Source organism: Homalodisca vitripennis, chromosome 2 (genome assembly GCF_021130785.1).
Source record: "Homalodisca vitripennis isolate AUS2020 chromosome 2, UT_GWSS_2.1, whole genome shotgun sequence".
NCBI classification, from domain to species: Eukaryota; Metazoa; Arthropoda; class Insecta; order Hemiptera; family Cicadellidae; genus Homalodisca; species Homalodisca vitripennis.
In genome coordinates, this window is record NC_060208.1 from 63798195 (window position 1) to 63816973 (window position 18779).

The 18779-nt window shown below is 30.7% G+C and overlaps 2 protein-coding genes across 3 annotated transcripts in view; one reads left to right on the forward strand and one right to left on the reverse strand.

The window, feature by feature from the left end:
- The window catches only part of LOC124354069 (nuclear protein localization protein 4 homolog), an 85746-nt gene that overhangs the window by 58179 nt on the left and 8788 nt on the right, over positions 1-18779 (forward strand). The gene's annotated exons all lie outside the window — the stretch shown is intronic.
- Positions 321-16584, reverse strand: LOC124354070. The gene is made up of 5 exons (XM_046804252.1): positions 16285-16584; positions 5471-5626; positions 5202-5369; positions 4955-5113; positions 321-4856 (listed from the first exon to the last, which is right to left on the reverse strand). The coding sequence occupies exons 2-5, from the start codon at positions 5624-5626 to the stop codon at positions 3684-3686; spliced, it is 1656 nt and encodes a 551-aa protein (XP_046660208.1). The 5' UTR covers positions 16285-16584; the 3' UTR covers positions 321-3683.

Genomic DNA, 18779 nt, shown 5'->3' on the forward strand with positions numbered 1-18779 from the left:
AATGACTGAAACCAAATTGAATGTTTAAAGGTATGAAAATAAAATAAATACTAGAAATATAAGAAGCACGAGAACAGTAAAATTACAAAATTGGAACTGGTACAAGAATAGAATAGGTAAAAGAACAATAAAAATGGAACAGGTATGATACTAATCTTCCCAATGTTGAAGTTGCTAAGTTTGTTTGAACATAGAACTGATACAAGAATGGAATACCGGTTCAAGTTTGTAACAGATAACAGAATATCAAGGTACCGAAATGGAACAGGTATGGAATACGTTCAAGAACGTAACAGGTGCATTAAATGAAAGACAGGAGGTCAACTGAAATTACATTTATTTCTCGAGAATCAGAGACACAGAGAAGTAAACATTTATTCAAGGAGAAGTGACTACAGAAAACTGTCACTGGAATGTCCCTCACACATTAGGCTGCTGCTATACATCGGAAATCAGCTTTAAATAAAAAACCATTAAGTGCCAATTAATGTTTGTAAATTAGTTAAATATCATACTAATACTGTTTTCCAAAAATCTGCATGTCATATAATAAGTACAGCACTGTAGTATTGTACTATTGGTGGACTTAAGTGGTGTAAAATAGGTCTTAAAGTTTATAAATATTGTTGAGAAAATAAAATTTAGGAATGACTTTTTTATACATTGATTTTTCAATATTAAATAAAGTTTATATAGTTTTTTATATATAATAATATAAATTCGTTATTGGTTTTATATTAAAATATACATAAGTGGAAATTTTCAATAAATATTATTGTTACCTTTTCAAACTATTTAGTGTCAATGATTATCACGAAATTGTATTGGTTTTGTTATAAAATAGTATTTAACTGTTGAACTAATTATAAATTTGGATAGTTAGTAAATTAATCACAAACGCACATGCATACACTCGTGCGCACACATGTGTATGTACCTGTTATAAAAAACTAGGAGTATTCGTAGTTGAAATTTAATTTTTATAACAACTGAATTAAAATTTGTTTTCTTCTAATTTTGACTGCTTTTGGATGAAAACTTCATTAGTTTTAATACAGTTCATTAATATAATTCAAAATAAAATATATAAATGTTTATGTTGTTGAAACTTAAAAATTTAAAATAATCATTGGTAATTAGTTCATGCTATATTTACATCATTTGAAAAAGGCTGTGATGTACTTTACTAGACCTTTCTTCCACTTAAGCCCAATGAAAGATTACAAAGTTAAAAGAAAAACTGAGTGCTTCTGTTCTAAGCTTTTTTCATCATGCTTAGCTCTAATAGTATTGTATACTTTACACTGTCCTATGTAAATGGCAAGATTTCTATGTTACAACAGCAAGACCCTTTACAAGCTCATCACTTTCTTAGCGTTAATACCACTAAAATGAATATGATGTAAAACTATTGTAACGTACATCCGCATAACATTGCCAATACGTTTTATCTCTCAACATTAGTAGAATACTAAACAAAGGTGGACGTTTTACTTGCTCTTGTAACAGGTGATATACAGAAATATTATTATTTAAAAATACTTTACTTTCTTTAAAAATTACACCGGAACGGAATTTGTTTTAAGAAATGTGATCAGAACATTTGCGTCTCAATGTTTGTGAAGTAAACTGAATTAATTTAATTTAAATGAAATTTGTCACAATTCATTTGGCAATTATATAAGGCACAATAAACTACATTTGCTGGTCATTATTTTAATATTTTTAATTATTAACAATTTTTCTTAGTTGAAATCATTTCAACAATGGGATAGGTACAGTTAAATTTTTCCAATTTTTATGCAGTTTTAGTCATTTTTTACTGGACCTATGGGTTTTGATACACAAGCCTGAATTATGCATGTACTGTTAAAATGTTTTAATTATATTATACACCAAACAATTTGTTATGTAACATTATTGTTTTCATATTTGAAACAATGTATTTAAATTATGAGTTTTGATGTTAAAGTGTGTTATTACAAGTGATTTCAAATTCCATGATTTATAAGTATATTATTAATAAAACTAGTTTTGAAAACGTTTATATTTTATTTCTTTAAATGAAATATAAGGAGTGTATCAATAGTCCAGACAATTTCCATGTATTTTAAAGGGTTAAGAAATTGGAAAAATAATAACGATAACTTTCTTTATTAACGCTTTCTAACATATATGAATAAACATTTCATATGATTCCTTACAATGATCGGTTCTCAAGAATTATCTAGCATTCACCTACAAGTAAAAAATTATCTGACGAAAATATATATATTTGTTTGTTCTTACGAAAGGGCGACAAATCAAAACGTACTGGGCACCCGCATATATATACATTGCTACGAATGTACGTCCGGGTACAAGCAAGGTATATCTATGTGGCACACAGTTTACAGGTAGAAAAGCTTTCTCGTTCACGTTATTACATTACATCGCGATCTTAACGGGTAAAGGAAAATTAAACCGATATGTTTATAATCTACGACAAGATTGCAGAAAAGTTTCGACACGATTTACCGTACGTAAGAAAAGAACTGCCTGGTTACACTAACGATGACGGCCACAGCCTTCTACACATACGAGACAAGGCGGTGATCGTCCCACCTACTACACTACACTAACATGCGAAAACATCGGCCCGAATGACACCAAAGTATTTTACAATTCCGATGATAATCAAAAATAAACCTCTCACAGCGCGCATCAACAGGAAATGGGATACGACGACAGGCTACGGGCAGATAATTATGGCGAACCTTAATCTTAACACTAACCTAGTCCACTAGAGAAAATATATTCGTTCTCCATCAAGAAAACTGTTTCGGTGGTCATGTACAATCGAAAGGAAACGAAAAAATGTACAACGAATTTCCCCATGTGTTAGTCTCGAAACCAGCTTATGAAAACATTTACGCTTCGTTGTGCTATACGAGTTGACGTTCATCGTTCGAAAGTAGAAAATATTTTCGGTGAAAGAATCTCTCTCATTTGCGTGCGGTTTTAAAAAAATATCGGAGTCTCAAAAAGAATTGTCGAATGTATCGAAAAATATTTTCTCTTTGTACATTATAACCTCTCCCTTCTTAGACCTTTTGGTTCGATATATCTGAAATACGCTAAGCTATGAGAATATGTTCCACCGATTATGGAAAAATAAGTCTATACACTATAACTATTCAATCGAAATTCCAAAATATACTTTCTGGGTACTGTTAGGCCATAAGAGTCACATCGAGGGTACTGAGAAAGCAAGAAATTTTTGAGATCAAAACTCGCTTTTGGAACACATCGAAAGATACACATCGATTAGAGTACCACAATTCGGTAGCACTATACTAATATAATAATATAAAGCAAGGGTGAAGCATTCCACACCGAGTGGTTCATATATATATATACAATAAATCCGTTGATCCCCAAGGTAAAACTTAAAACAGTGTGACCCACCGTGTATATATATAAGCTGTAATATAGATTATTTACTATAACAAAATGAGGTTTTCACTTGCAAACCAAAATCAATAGTAACCAAAATATCTAAAATAGTACATATATAATGATAATCATAAATGTGGGGTGAAGTAAACTACCTATTAAAGAGAAAATAAAATGAACCCCCAAAAAAATGTTATGAAATAAAATTCTCATCCGCTTTCGCTCGAACGAACGTGTCACCCTGACTCTCAGAGTTTCCCGCAGTTGGTGATGACAACGTTCTTGGTTGGTTTTCCTGTTTGGTCGCCAAACGTAGAGATCTTCTCAATTAGTTCCAACCCCTCAACTATATGTCCGAATATAGCTGTGAAGCCTCTCATCTCTTGCAGAATACAACGAAACTGTGAGCCAACCATACCGAGGTTATCATGCCTTTTCTGAGTTCGCCGCATCCCAACCGCACCTCGCACTGCAGGAAACTTTGTGTCATCTGGCATAAAGTAGCCTTCCTCATAGATCGACCTCCCTCCACGACCGTTGTTTAACTCGAAATCACCAGTGATGACAGATTCGCCTTCCCAACACTGGAATATTGCACAGCCCTTGTAGCTGTAGCCCATTTCACCGGTGGTAAGGACAGCGAAATTCCTAGCCATTTTGGGCGCCGCATCGGGGCGCGTCTCTATGACCATACGTCCGTGAGGTGTTCCGTTGACTTCGATGTTGAAGAAATAAAGTGGGTAAGGGCTTGGCGGTCTCACATTCAATGTGACAACAGATTGCTGTGGTGACTGCACAGCTACAATGGTTCCAATTGGTTCCGGATGGACGAAGGTGGGTTGCGGTGGCTTGACGACATACTCAACAGTTCCGTTGTGCTGAAGGTGCTGTTGTTGTTGCTGCTTGGAGAGGACGTGACGTGAGTAGAGCTGGGACATACAATAGTTTGCAAGAAATAGAATTGGATTGTGCGAGGCAGCGACATGGTTACGGTTTGAGGGCTGACTAACGGGTGAGTCGAGTGCATGAATATTTGCGTGGATGTTGGCCAGTGCTTGTTTCAAAAGTGGGAAATCAAAGACAACGCCAGAATTTCCGATTAGATCGTCCAGCTGACATTGCAAAACCATTTCCTGGTATTTGGCTTGTAAACGTTGTTTCTCCAGTGAGAGAGTGCTGAAGAGAGACTGAGCCTCTCCAGGATTCTCTAAATGTGACAGTCCAATTCTGGCTTTGCTTAAAGTTTCACGTGCTTCCGCCACTTCTGGGACATGAGACCACCCGCTCTGCAGGTCTGTCTCAACATGCGTCTTGAGTGTGATGCAGGCTTCCAGTACTTTTAGCAGGAACTGGCGCTGTTGAATAGCTAGTCTTTGGATGTCCGTTAGCATCTTGTTTACCGCCATCAATTCGCATTGGACCTATGAAAAAGTGTAATATGTAAAATAATGTTCTGAATATGTTTAGTAATTTAAACTTAATAAAGTACAAAACTCATTTCTTTGACTTTTTAACTCACTTCAGAAACCAGCTGTTCTTTCGCTTCGACTTGACTCTTGATTTGATGACCAGGATGGTCCGTCTGGCTTGCACAGGCTCGACACATCGCATTGCAACACGTGTGACACCATAGGGCAAGTGGCATCCCGTGTGTGTGACAATTCTCACTTTGCAATATCTGTAAATGATAAACACCCTTTGTACTCATCATATCATGCAGTGATAAAACTTTCAAAAGTAGTCATTTTGGAACCTCAGCTACTTACTTTTCCCTTATCAGGCGGTTTAGTGGTTGCACTACCTACAGCAGCCGATGCACCCAGTTTGATTGCGTTGAAGTTGTTGCACAGCACGAGAATAGGGTTGTAGGTAGGCAGCGTCTCAGGCCCTTGGTCTAATAGTTCAGTGCGTTTCCAGCAGGTTACACAGAACACCTGAGGAATAAGTGTGTTGCATTATAAAAGTGCCTACCTTTCTAGTAATTATGTTTATTTGAAAATATGATTCAGTTATAAAGTGCAGTTTAGATAATTACCTCTCTTCCTTTGATCATAGATGTTTGCACGCAATTGAGACAGTAATAGTGTTTACAGCTTAGCAGCTTGGGAACCATGTCGTGCTCATTGAACTTCTGTTTGCAATAGCCACACAGGGTCAACTCCTCCAGATCCTTGAGGGTTGATTCCATCATCTGTTATGAAAAGAAGAAGATATTAATTTAAAGAAGGATATGCTGTAATTTTTCTGTCACTAAGTAAAATGATTATAAAAACAATCTCATTAAAGACCACAGGCTACTCTAATAAAGTGAGATAAGAAAGGATTAGGAAACAAAATTGGTAAAGGAGTTTTGTGTCTTATCAGTTGTATAAAAACATTTTCAGGTAAGCATTATGAATAAATTTATTTTTTCTTCTTCATAGATTTATTTCACATCTATGACTTTAACTGTTTCTGTCATTTATTATTGGGTGAAAAAATATATGTTATAAATACTATAGCATGAGCTTATGCCATCATTAAAAAAAAAACAAAAAGGGGATAAGATATGGAATGTGTTATAGAACACTACATTATTGATCAATTTGTTCGATGTCTAAAATTTTTCCTTAGACATCGAACAAATTGATCAATAATGTAGTGTTCTATTCGTTTTTAATCAAAATTACTGATGTGTTAACAAAAGTACCAATTTTGGTCCTGAACTTTTGAAAAAAAAAAACAAATTAATGTCCAAAGGAAACAATAATTACAGAAAAGGGAAAAGCATAGATAATCTACTGATTAAAAACGAATCAACTTAATAAAGTAATTGCAAAGATAAATAAATGAAAATATTTTTATATTTCCAGTTTAATTTTGCATACCTATCATCTGCTTCACATGATTTCTTTTTATTGTGTGTTAGACAAATTTTTTAATTTTATTTTCTATATAGCTTGAGCACAATAAACCAGACTATTAATTGTATGATTGAACAATGACAACAATATCGAATCAACCATCTTATCTCTTGAGCTGTAATGAATGGCATTGTAACATTTCTTGGCTCTGTAGAACGTTCTGTATTTGATAATTATTAGACCCTTCTTCCATGTTACAAAATGTATTTTGAAAATTTTTAAAATTCTTTGTACTTATTCTGCTTATTTTCTGGTAAAGAAATTTATATTATGTTGTTTCCTGTAATTCCTGAAGACAAATTACATTACAACTTTATTAATCTTTATTTATTAAATCACTGATTTAATAATTTAGCTGTGAAAAAAACCAAAGAAATAGTTTAGTATGTAACTAAATTGTTGATAAATACTAAATAATAAACATGTTTTAAAATATATGTATAACTAATAACAGGTTATTAGTTTGAAACATTCTATTTTGTTCAAAGAAATAACTGTTTCAACTGTAAGTAATATTTTAGCTTGTAAAGAGATGTAAATGATATGCAAATTCAAGGTGGCGGTATTTCACTCAACCTGTGTTTTTTACCATTCGGACAAAAGGCATTAACACACAGCTTTCACATAACGGTGTACCTTTGAAGCCTTTGTCACTGGTATCACTAAATGTGAAAAGAAAAAAAAAACTCTATTTTGGTTACTCTGGGCTAAATTTTGTGATTTGTATAGGTTTCTGGTTATTTTGTCTCTGTTACATGTTCATATAATTGTTTATTCCTGTGATTTTGGTTCAGTTTAGAAATATTTGTCCACTTACTTTAAGTGTTAAAGTAAATAAATAAATTAAGGCTTACCTATATTTATTTCTCCAAGAAGGTGTTAATTAATTGTAGGTAAAAGAAATTTTGAAAGGCCAAAACATTTGTGTATTAATAAGTTTTTAAAATAAAATGTAAATTTGTCGTAATATTCATTATAAACAATTTAAACTAATAAAAAACATGTATTCATAAAAAATACTATTACAAAATCATTTAAGTATTTATCAATCCAAAAGAAATGAATGTATCTTCCTAAAGCATATTAGATGCAGATGTATTGTATGTTTAGTACTTATTCAACGAATATAGCAGTTTATAGATTGTATAATGTATTGGTTTTCTTTTTCTTTATTTAATATAAGGTTACAGCTAGCTGACTGTTTGTTTTTAAATATCTTGTTAGAGATGTGTGCGGTGATTACACAATGTTAAAGCACTAGGAAAGTTATAGAGACAGATGTCACAAGTAGATTTAAAGAAGAATAAAGAAAAAAATGTTCATAGACTGTTCATATGTTACAATCCACTTTGGAGATGAATAGGAGAATAACAGAACTTAAATAAGATATTATTATATTATAGTAAAAAGTGAAAATTATCTTTGTTCAATAGTCTACGTTTAGGCCAAATTTTTTTTAACAACAGTAATTTAAAAGAAGTGTGTAGAGACTAAAAATATGAAAAGTACTATATTGAAGATTAAACATTTACTAGTATTGAAAACAAACATCTAACAATCATATTAAATAACCCAAATGTACAATTTTGCCCGTTTAGTGAAGAGATAGAAGTTCAGATATCAAGATATCAGAGATTATATCAAAAAAGTTAGTTACTTTTGAATGTGTTTAAAAAGTCTAGTAAAATATAGTTTACCAGAAAATGTGACGTCTAAAATACTTTTTACGTTGTAAATACGACTTGTGCATTTTTCTTTAATAATGTTAAACTACTGAACTGATCTGCCATCTTGCTTTCTCTCTCCCATTTTCCAACAAAAGACAGTGGTGCTTTTTAGCTATTTATAATTAAGTAAACTTTTGGAGGTTATTAATAAATTGAAATAAAATGACCATAAGTTACATGAAATATTTTAAATTTCAGTATATTAATTTGTTGACAGAAATATGAAACATTTGTATACGAGGATGAATTATAGTATATAGCTTTGATCATTTCTGTCAAATCATAACATTTCCTTTGTCCTAAGTCAACTAGGATGGCATTTGATTTCTTCCATTAAGTAGTTTAGGCATTGAGCCTAACATGTTGACTTTTGAGAGGAATTACTATTGAGATTCTTAAGACAACTAACTATTTGTATAAGACAACAAGATGGCATAAGCAGCTATGAATCAGTCATGCAGCCACCCTAAACGTAGAAGTCAGATCGCTTTTGATTGCTGGGTTCTACGTAATTTTGGGCCTTAACATCTTGACTGGTGAGAATAATTATTATTAAGGTTCTCTGAGAAAAGTACATAAGATGATATTCATAGCTGTTCAGTTCAGGAGTCGGATCAATTAGAAGGGATCGTTTTGCCACGGCGATCAATACTTTACTGTTCGACTGTTTGTTTCTCACTATTTGCTGTTTTTTTTTATGGTGGTGATCAAAATAATATTTATTGTGTCTAGCACTAGCTAGACCTACATTTCATAATGTGCAAATTCTCTAACGTGGCGGCAAATATAACGAAAGGAACAATTGTATTATTTTTTCTCACACATTTAGAATAAAATATAATAGTATTTCTACATAACAATGTTAAAACTGACACAATAGTGTTAGGTCTTGAAATATCTACCAAGGACATAGTAAATCTGCTAAAATACTAATAATTTTAACTGTATTCTTTTTTTATTGGATTATTCTTAAATTGTCTGTTAAGCTATTACAGAATTATTGTTGAAAACTTATAATAGCAATAAATTAGTTATAGTGTTAATATAAAACCCTTCTATTTTAAATGTGACTTTCTTTAAACAGCATAATATGTAATAGTCTACATTTTTGGCATTTTGGAATCAACACAACATAAAATTGTGTTATAGTTTAGGAATATCATTACTAAAAATTTCTATTATTTTAAACTCATAAATAACTTTGTCTTGTAGATGTAAACAATAAATAATTCATTCACAAACAATTATCTTGACATGACAACTGTATATTTTAGTCGAAAATTTAACTTGTTTAGCTAGTAGAAGACACAAAATTATTAAAGGTACCATATTGAAATTTAGTTTAAATGGAATTTTTAGGTATATACTGAATGCAAATAAAACTGCATCTGAAAGATTTGGGATGCTTGTTTTAGCATTCCAGCATTACAAAATCTCTCTAGTCACATTCTGATAGTAAACAACTATGTTATATCCAATTGTTCTATTAACCATCCATCAACTAACATATATCTGTAAACATGTGTTACCATAATCAAAAATTAAATTTTTATTTAGAAAAGCTTAAAGCACATATAATTGATTAAAGTTGAAAAGTTCTTTAATTTTCTGTCATTTACACTATTTTAAATTTTCCTACCAAGTGCGAAATATTAATTATAAAAAAAATTCTGTGTACTCTACCTTTTAGTCCAGGAATTACACAGTTTTATTTTAAACTACAATGATGAATGACCAGAAAAAAATCTCATTCAATTATGCCAGACATAGGTGGCTTGATGTACTGAATTATATGTCATATAGCGGTTGTACTTAACTTTTTCTACTGTTGTATTTAGGTGAATAAACAGATTATAATCTTTTGTGGAGCCAATGGCGTGATTTTGTCAGATATAGCACTGAGTCCTTGGTTAGATCAAGAAACAATGAAAGGAATCAACCAGGGGATTCACAGCTAGGTTGTAAAGCGAGAAAAAATGGGACGGGAAATAGAGTAGAAATCAATAACATTTTGTTATTAATACCTTGATTTGTAAGTAATGTTTAGAGCAATTCATGGCATTGATTTTATGTAACATTCTGAAATCTAAATAACATTAGTTTGATCATGGAAAAATCCAATAAAATAAACTGAACATAGTAAGTTCCAGCATGGCATACCGTATGCTATTGACAGATTAGCTTTTCAAACAAGCTTGAATATTGTATTATGTCTTTTTGTGAAGTATAATTTATTATAGAAAGACTGTTGTATTTGACTAAATGTATTATTAGTTGTATTAAAGTGTATACTTGTTAAAGAATCAATATTTCCAGAATGGTTTGCAATGATTCTAATGGATCCTAAATCCTAATTTAATCTGAAATAATTATGCTGGTTAGTTTTACATACAGCATGCAATAAAGGTATAGTACTTTATTAATTGGTTGTTTATATTCATTGAAATAAGGAACTAAAGTAACACAAAAACCACATAAAAGACTAATACAAGCAACATTGTATGTATTAAAAAAAAAAAAATGTCTCTATTTTTAAATAACTCGTTAACCTACTATGAAGTTTACATTATCTTTCGTTATCCTCCTCTGAATGTGTTTATTATTTTATTGTCTTTATAATACTATACTTTAGTAGTTTAGGCTTGTCTGCAGAATACAGTTTTACATTTATATTGTAGCAATAATACTTTGCCTGAGCCTTTAAAGTTAGGAAAATTTAAAACTCTTAGCTTATAGTTTATTTCTAATTGCTATGTACAACCCTTAAAGCTCTAACAGAAAATGTAATATACCATCATAATCCTCTTTGTAGTATTCATTTCTCAAAAATATTTTCACTGAGATAAAATTTGTCATGATACCTTGTTTAAAAGAAATTCAGATTAGCGTGAATGACTGCTTATAAAATATTATCAGTCACATTAATCTTCTTTTGATCATTTTAATTTAGGCCATTTATTATTTACCAAAGGGATTATCTGATAGGAAGTGGTAATGCACAGTGGAGTAATCAGCTTAATCTGAGAAGTTTAGTCCCATCATGCCAAGCTTTTGTAAGGAGAGAAAGTTAAATTTATTGTCAGAAGACCTGTGATATTTAGTTTACTTTCAATGGGTACATTTTTACCAGATATGGAAATTAATTAACTCTTTATCATGGTAATTAATTGAATTATCTAATAATATGGGTGGTAAATAACTTTTAGTTTTTAGGCCTACTCATAAGTAACATTACTAACATTAAAATTTCCAGTTCACATCACATTAAAACACCATTCTAAAACTATTTCGGCCTTGCTGTATAGAACCATCTTCAGTCAACAGCTGATTTTAAACAGAAATTCAGTTAAATACTTCTAAATACTGCTACATAAAAAATATATTCCATCAATCAATCAAATTTCAATTAAAACAATTTGTTACAATGAAAAACCTTGTTATATTACTGTTTAGATGCTCTCTTCTCTCGACATCGATGGTTTTTCACTACAACATTATTTAACACTATAATTTGAGTAATCTTACCCAAATTTAGCCTTTTAATACTATTTTGAGTTTTTAAACTGTTAAACATTAATTTTCATGATGATATAGGCCTACACAACAATACACACCTATCATGATTATCTGAAAATAGGCCTAAATAAATCTTTAAATGATTAGAGTATAGTATTTTGGAATCTTGTTTTGTACCATTAGTATAATTTACCATCATTCTCACTATTTTTTTATATAATAATTTTAACTATTTGTAGTCACAGAACATAATATGGAACATCAACTTACTGAAGTTATTTCCCTTTCATTATGACTGTATTAATGAAAAGAAACACATTAATGTATGATTGGTTCTTGCAAATAACTAACGCTACCCTACTTCAAATGTTGCATTTTATGTCAAGTTACATAAAATTATATTAGCAATAGTTAATTTTTTAAGCAGAGTAAAGACATTCAAGTAGGCTAAATATGATGATGTTAATAATATATAATATGAAAATTAGTGCCCCATCAAATGAGTGACTTCAAATCATTCAATTATGGCCTCACTATATTGGATGACATGATAAATGGATTTTTGTTCAAATAAAAACTTGGTATAAAACATTATTTTGAAAAATCAAATCCTTATGGATCTTAACGTAATATTGAAGATGTCTATTTCAGGAAAATAATAAAACTAATACCTAATGAGTAGTAGTCTACTCTTCTTATGAACAAAATTGAAATTCTTTTTATAAATAAAAACCTTAATTTGCTGACACTTACTTTACCAAAATGCAGTTTTAACTATTAACTGTATTACTACATAAACATCCTCAAAGAAACCTATTTTGAATATTTATCGTCAAAACTGTGTATCCTTTACGTATATTTTTTGTGTGTAAAGATTTTGAGCGAAAGTTCCCAAGTCTTAAGAAAATTGATATTTTTTGTGGGACATCTTGTATGAAAATGTAACTATAACCAACTAACTGTAGTTTATACAGACATGGATTTAATAAATTGTTATAAGGAAAACTAGACTCAAAAGTAATGATTATTTTAATATTTTGTAACAAATTTTTGTTTCCTAAAGTGGAATATACATGACCAAAATTTCAATTTTGTCTATATATTTAATTTGGAAAGATTAAAATGAGGCTAGCTAAATATATTTTTTATAAATATACAAGGTGATTCTGCTTCAGAAGCTCTTTACATTACTAATTGGTTATTAGGTATTTGGTTTTATATATAAAAGCTCATGTAGATTATGTTTCAAATATTTGCATATGAGAATGTTGACTATTCTTTATTCATGCAAATTTAGAAATATTTAAAACATATTATGTCATGTCGCTAATTATAGATTCTTTCAATAACCAACATTATAACACCTACTGAAACTAAAGGACTTTTATCAAATGACAGACTACACACATGTTTATAATAATTCACTTTCACCTTTCGACAGTATTGTGATTTTGTTTTGACCTCTCACATTGAAATATTAGTTTCATTTCCAGTATGATTCCTCTGAGTTATACTTACATAAATGTAATAATCATCATTGTGTTTTCCACTGCATACTGTTGGTTGTATAAACGAAGTTAATCTAATTATGGTTTTATGTCTAGCTAAAGTAATGTAATTTAGTTCTTAAAAGTTGTTTTATAACAAAAGAAGATTAATTGTTATACTACTTTATAGTAGGATATTATTTTTACTGGGCATAATTGATTATCGTTGTCTAGTAAACAAAATGTAAATAGTGCAACACCATAGTCTTTTCTATAAGTTTTTAAAATGGCGGCTAATGATGTGAAAAAAAATTAGTAAATGAAATTAGGTTATTTTTATTGCCTAATATAACTTAAATCTGTATGAATAATTCACAATTTAATTATATCCTTTGATACACATCATGTTTTTATTGTAGAAATAGCATTGTAGTAATTTACCAAAATAAGGTAAATCAAATAAAATAGACTAAGTCGGAATAATTTACTTTGCCTGTAAAGAAATTTTTTAACATGACAACTTTGTAAAGTAATTTGGTTATTTTTATTCCCACTATATTAAAAAATAATTCTTTTAAGTTTTAAAAATAAAGTAATTTGGATCTCGTAGGATTACCTAGGCCTAACCTTGGTTTGGTTTTAAAAATAGAAATCTGTAACTGTGTGAAATTAATTTTAGTAAAGAATTAACTTATCATAATTAATTTTTAAATTAGTCATGTTAACAAGATTTAAAACTATGCACGAGCAGCTATTTGTATATGTATATCAAAATGAAAGCAAAATCCCTTTTTCATATAAGTTATATCTACAGTATTAAGCACCCGTTATAATTGAATTTGAAGTCATAAGAATAAGAAAAAGAAAAAAACTGTTGTTTAAAACTTGATTTCTTTACTGAGCATTACCGTTTTGTCCAACTAAGTTATTCCATGACGTTAAACGTAAGTTAATATTTTCCAAAGTTCTAGAAGGTCTGATCATGTACGATTGAGTGGCCTGGATCAATAGGCTATTTGGGATAGGCATATAACCTAAATTTCATACATGTTATTTTTCTATTGTATGTCATTTGTGAACACCTAGCTACAAATTTGTTGTGGAAATTAAAATGTACTACAGGAAACATACTGTAAAAATGGTTTTAGGTCATATAATCCACACATTTTAATGTGTTGTTACAAAAATTATTGCTGAGTTTTAAACCAAAATAAAATAAAATTTTAATGTGATGCTATATTAGGAGTGCTTTTTAATTTTAGTGTTATAACTTACATTTAAATCCTATAGATCTACTATTAAGCAAGGTTACTTTAATTACTTCCCCCTTTTGGTGGGTTTTATGGTTTAGAGTCCCATTATACTATAGTAGGAAACTTAACTTCACCAGAATAGCGCAAGAGTTAAAAGAATTTTCTGAACATAACCTCAAAAATGTACAATGAAACCCCAAAATATTTATGGAGGAAAATGTTCATCAACTACTAAACTGAATTAAAACTATAAATAATGTTAATAATTTCAAGTACGATTTAAAGTATTTTCATGTTCAAAAATTATTTTTACACATCAGATCAATATTTTGGACAAACAAATCATACCCCTTTCAAATAAGTAATCATAAGAAATTACAACTTATATTCAAAACTTCCATATGAGAAGAACAAGCAGTTGTTTCTAGTTCTCTATCGGAAGTCTACAGGATAAACAAGGTGCAAGGTAGGCTAACAGTAAACATTCTCAGGTTGAGTACGATAAGCGGACCTGATTTTCAAGTCGACATTAAGAAATTATATCACGCAAATACAACCATGATACAATCAACCAGTGCCAATTATTTAATCTAAACAATTACCTTAAATGACCTTTACCAACTGTTTCAGATTGTAAATATACTTTATTGAAAACCACTTCATTTAAATAAAAATGGCAGTAACTAGGAAATTAAACAAAATGACGTTGTTACATAATAATAAGTGTTGGCCATTCAGGAGAGAATGTACAATTAGTTTACAAAATTTTCCTATTTCCTGTCCTAATTGTTTGTTTTGTAGTTATGGTTTGTTTATTATTTAAATGAATGATTAGGCCTATTTTACTTTCAAACAGGATTTTTACTTAATGTTTTAGATAGCTACATTGATTTTGAATAATAGTTGTCGTATTCAAGTACCTATGATCATACTAAGCTGTATAAAAACCAACATCGCTTATTATACTCTGTTCAACCTTCTCATATATGTTCATAAAATATGAGTATGGAGCCTAATAGTACAAAATGTTAGTTTGTACATGAAACTAAGAAAAATCTTCCCTAAAGTAACTACGTGACTTCACGTTTACCCAAGGCCTTAACTTAGAACAATACCCTACTGCCCCACCTGAGGTCATAATATCCTATCCAAGAGATTTTCTACCTTAAGGGAGAATTTTCTTTTTAGGCATTTCCTCACATAGGCATTTTAATTATAATGCTATCATAAGGTAATAAACACTTTCCTTTTGAAATATTAACAAAAATGCTAAATGGGTCCTGTAAACTAGTATCCTACCGAAATGGTAAACATCATATAGAATTTTTAATTAACACACTAATAATTTACTATAATTTATAAGCATATGTGATCAATTACAAAATTAAACTGATCACTCAATCCCAGAAGCCTATATTTTAATCTAGATGCTTGTAAATGCTCAATAAACTTTAAGGTTAGATTGACTAATTATTATACTAGCCTATATTATTGGATTCATTGCATAATTGAGGTTAAAACTGTGTTAGAAAACAAAAGATATATTAATTGGTTAAGTTCAAAGGTTATCAGTGTGGATTGTATCACTAGTGGTTGATTTTCATTAGTGCTACATCTGTTTAGGCTATGTTCAAGTCCTTGGGTAAATTTCACAATGTTACAAAATCAATATAACTATTGTGTTGTAAATGTATTATTCGTGTCTTCTAGAACATTTTAAATTTTAAACCGAAAATGGAAACGTTCTTTATGCTACGTGTAAAGAGATAAGAGGTCTCAGCTTCATAGCCTATAAAGTTGACATCTCATATAAGCCAGTACTATTTTCAAACGTCATGCTAACTATTAGGGCTCATTTCACACATAATGTTGAAGGCTACAATATTTTAAAGAATTATACAATAAATAGAAATACAACGCTATTCATTTTATTTCATTTCACTGCTGATAAAAGCATTCGTACCGTTAAAATAAAAGGAGAAAGTCGTATCCGCGGAGGAAAATACACAAACGTAATAAGACGAGCTGTTACGTCGGTAGAAAACAAAACGCGGTTTGTTGCGATTATCCACCAACATTCACTAGTCGATGTCACGTCAATTTTCTCACTTTACACATATCACATTGTAAAAACATAACTTTGGTTAATATACAAACACTCTTGTCAATGTTTTGTTTACTAATTCACTTCTTGCCACATCATGATTTTCCTCAACTGCTTACCCACTTTAGCATGGCGGACGGACTGTTGTTGCTTCGAAAATCAAAATATCTCTCGGCGCGACCTAGCGGATTAATACTGAACTGTTCTCTCCCGCGTTGTTTCGATGCGGCCATTTTTCTCTTCATTTCCCATTGGCGGGAACAGCAACTCGATTTAACTTTATTATATCTTTTTGTATTTTACGTTTGGTTAAAAACATTTTGAAGCTTAATAATGTATTAATAAAAACTTAGTGGATTGTAAACCAAATTTAAATGAAATAACCTAATTTGAATTATTTTTTCTTAATCTGAAAGCTGTATTAAACATAATACACATTTTTACTAATGTAGCACTTCCATACAAAAACTGATTACTTTCTGTAATATATAAATATGCATAATAAATGCATTTAAATCGATGATTATATAAATAGACAGTCACAGTTTTCTTATTAATTTTAATTGGTTTATTTCAGAAAATTTGTTTTGATCAGAAATCAAAATTTATTGTCAGTAACATTACATAATTGTAGTAGATAAGATCTACAATGAATAGGTAACTGTCTATACAGTTTAAAAATACTTATCCTAAAAAAAATTATAAACTTAATAAGTCATTGATAAATAATCAATGTTATTCACACGTGATCCGTTATGTACATGTATGTTATGTATATATCTTCTTATAAATAAAAATGAATGGCAAAATGTGTTGGTAAGCGCTAATCTCAATAACGGCTGGACCAATTCGGTTAATTCTTTTTGTAAAATGTCCATTGAAATCCGAGGAAGGTTTTTATGAAGAAAAAGTTAAGAAAAGTTACCTGGAATATTTTGGAATTCAGAAAAAATTTTACTTTTTACATTTCATAATTCAAATTAAGCTGGTGCTAAACAGCTGTTGACAGCTACAGTTCGAGAAACTTTGTGAAACATCTGTTTACATTTAAATTTTATCAATAATAAGTAAACAGTGCTTGATCGGTAGTGTAATGCATATAGTAAATAAAATATTAATATATAAATTTTACTCCCGATTGCGCCAGTGACAAATTATAATCATCTAATGCATTTAATACTGTTATAAAACTAACCTTAATGAACAAAGTTATGAATATTTTCACATAAGTTACTTTAAACTGGTGGGCTTCCTTGACATTATGATATTACATTTTAACAATAGCTTATGGAAAAACAGAAAAATGAATATTAACATGCCTCAACGATTCATTCTTTCCCTGGCTACAGTCCAAAAAACAAGTGTAACGCAAAACTTTAATAACGATTATTTTGGAATGTTGCATAACCTTATTAATGATTTTCCTCTTATACTGAAAGTACATAAGAAGTAGGTAGGACTTCCCCATAGGTCGTAATAGGCTTTTCAGTCCTACTTATGTGTGTATTTTCTTCTTCAGGACTAGGCAAACTCAACTATGTCAACACGTTTTTGACCAAAATAGATTTCCAAGAACTAGATAATCAAACGTATATAGTATTTTGATCGAGGCAATATGGCAAGCTAAACTGTGACATAGTAGTAAGTGAATTTAACCGAAGTAGGCATCTTGGTCCTATGTAAGTAAGTATATACAGTCGACTCTCGATAACTCGAATCTCAATAAGTCGAATTCTTTGATAACTCGAATTTTTTTCCGTTCCCTTGAGAAAAACTGCCTAAGTCGAAAAAAAAACCATGCATAACTCGAATTAATTTTGCACCCGAATTTTACCTCAATAACTCGAAGTGATAGAAAAATTACCTCTATAACTCGAAGTTCAGTAGACAAGTCGAGGTCTTTAAATACATTACCTCTACAACTCGAAATTTTCAGATCAACCCTCGCTAACTCGAAGCTGTGCTGTGTTTACAGCGAACCTGTGTTAGATCATAGACCTAGCCGAACAGGTCTGGACATGTCGCTGAATTGTCCGACTGTCTGCCAAACGTCAGTGCCGTGTGCAGTCAGTTCCCACGCATTTAGTCAATAGATAGGGACCAAGATGTTCCAAGTGACAATGACCATGAACTAGAACCGAGACTTCCCAGTGCTGAAGCTGAGTGGACCGTGATAAATAACGAGCTCCCAAATTTAGACTTTGATAATTTTGCAAATGTCGACGAGGGTGTTTCAGTCTACGGATCATTATCGGGCCAAGACATCATCGCAACTGTAACAAGTGAAGACGTCCTCTCTGATGATGACAATGACGACGGCATGGAGCAGCCACCGGACATCACAAACAAGGAAG

Coding starts and splice junctions, on each gene's coding strand:
- LOC124354070 (XM_046804252.1), bottom strand. CDS start 5,626: ATGATGGAATCAACCCTCAAGGATCTGGAGGAGTTGACCCTGTGTGGC. Junction 5,114..5,201: donor AACCGCCTGATAAGGGAAAA/GTAAGTAGCTGA, acceptor TATCATTTACAG/ATATTGCAAAGTGAGAATTG. Junction 4,857..4,954: donor AAGAACAGCTGGTTTCTGAA/GTGAGTTAAAAA, acceptor ACTTTTTCATAG/GTCCAATGCGAATTGATGGC.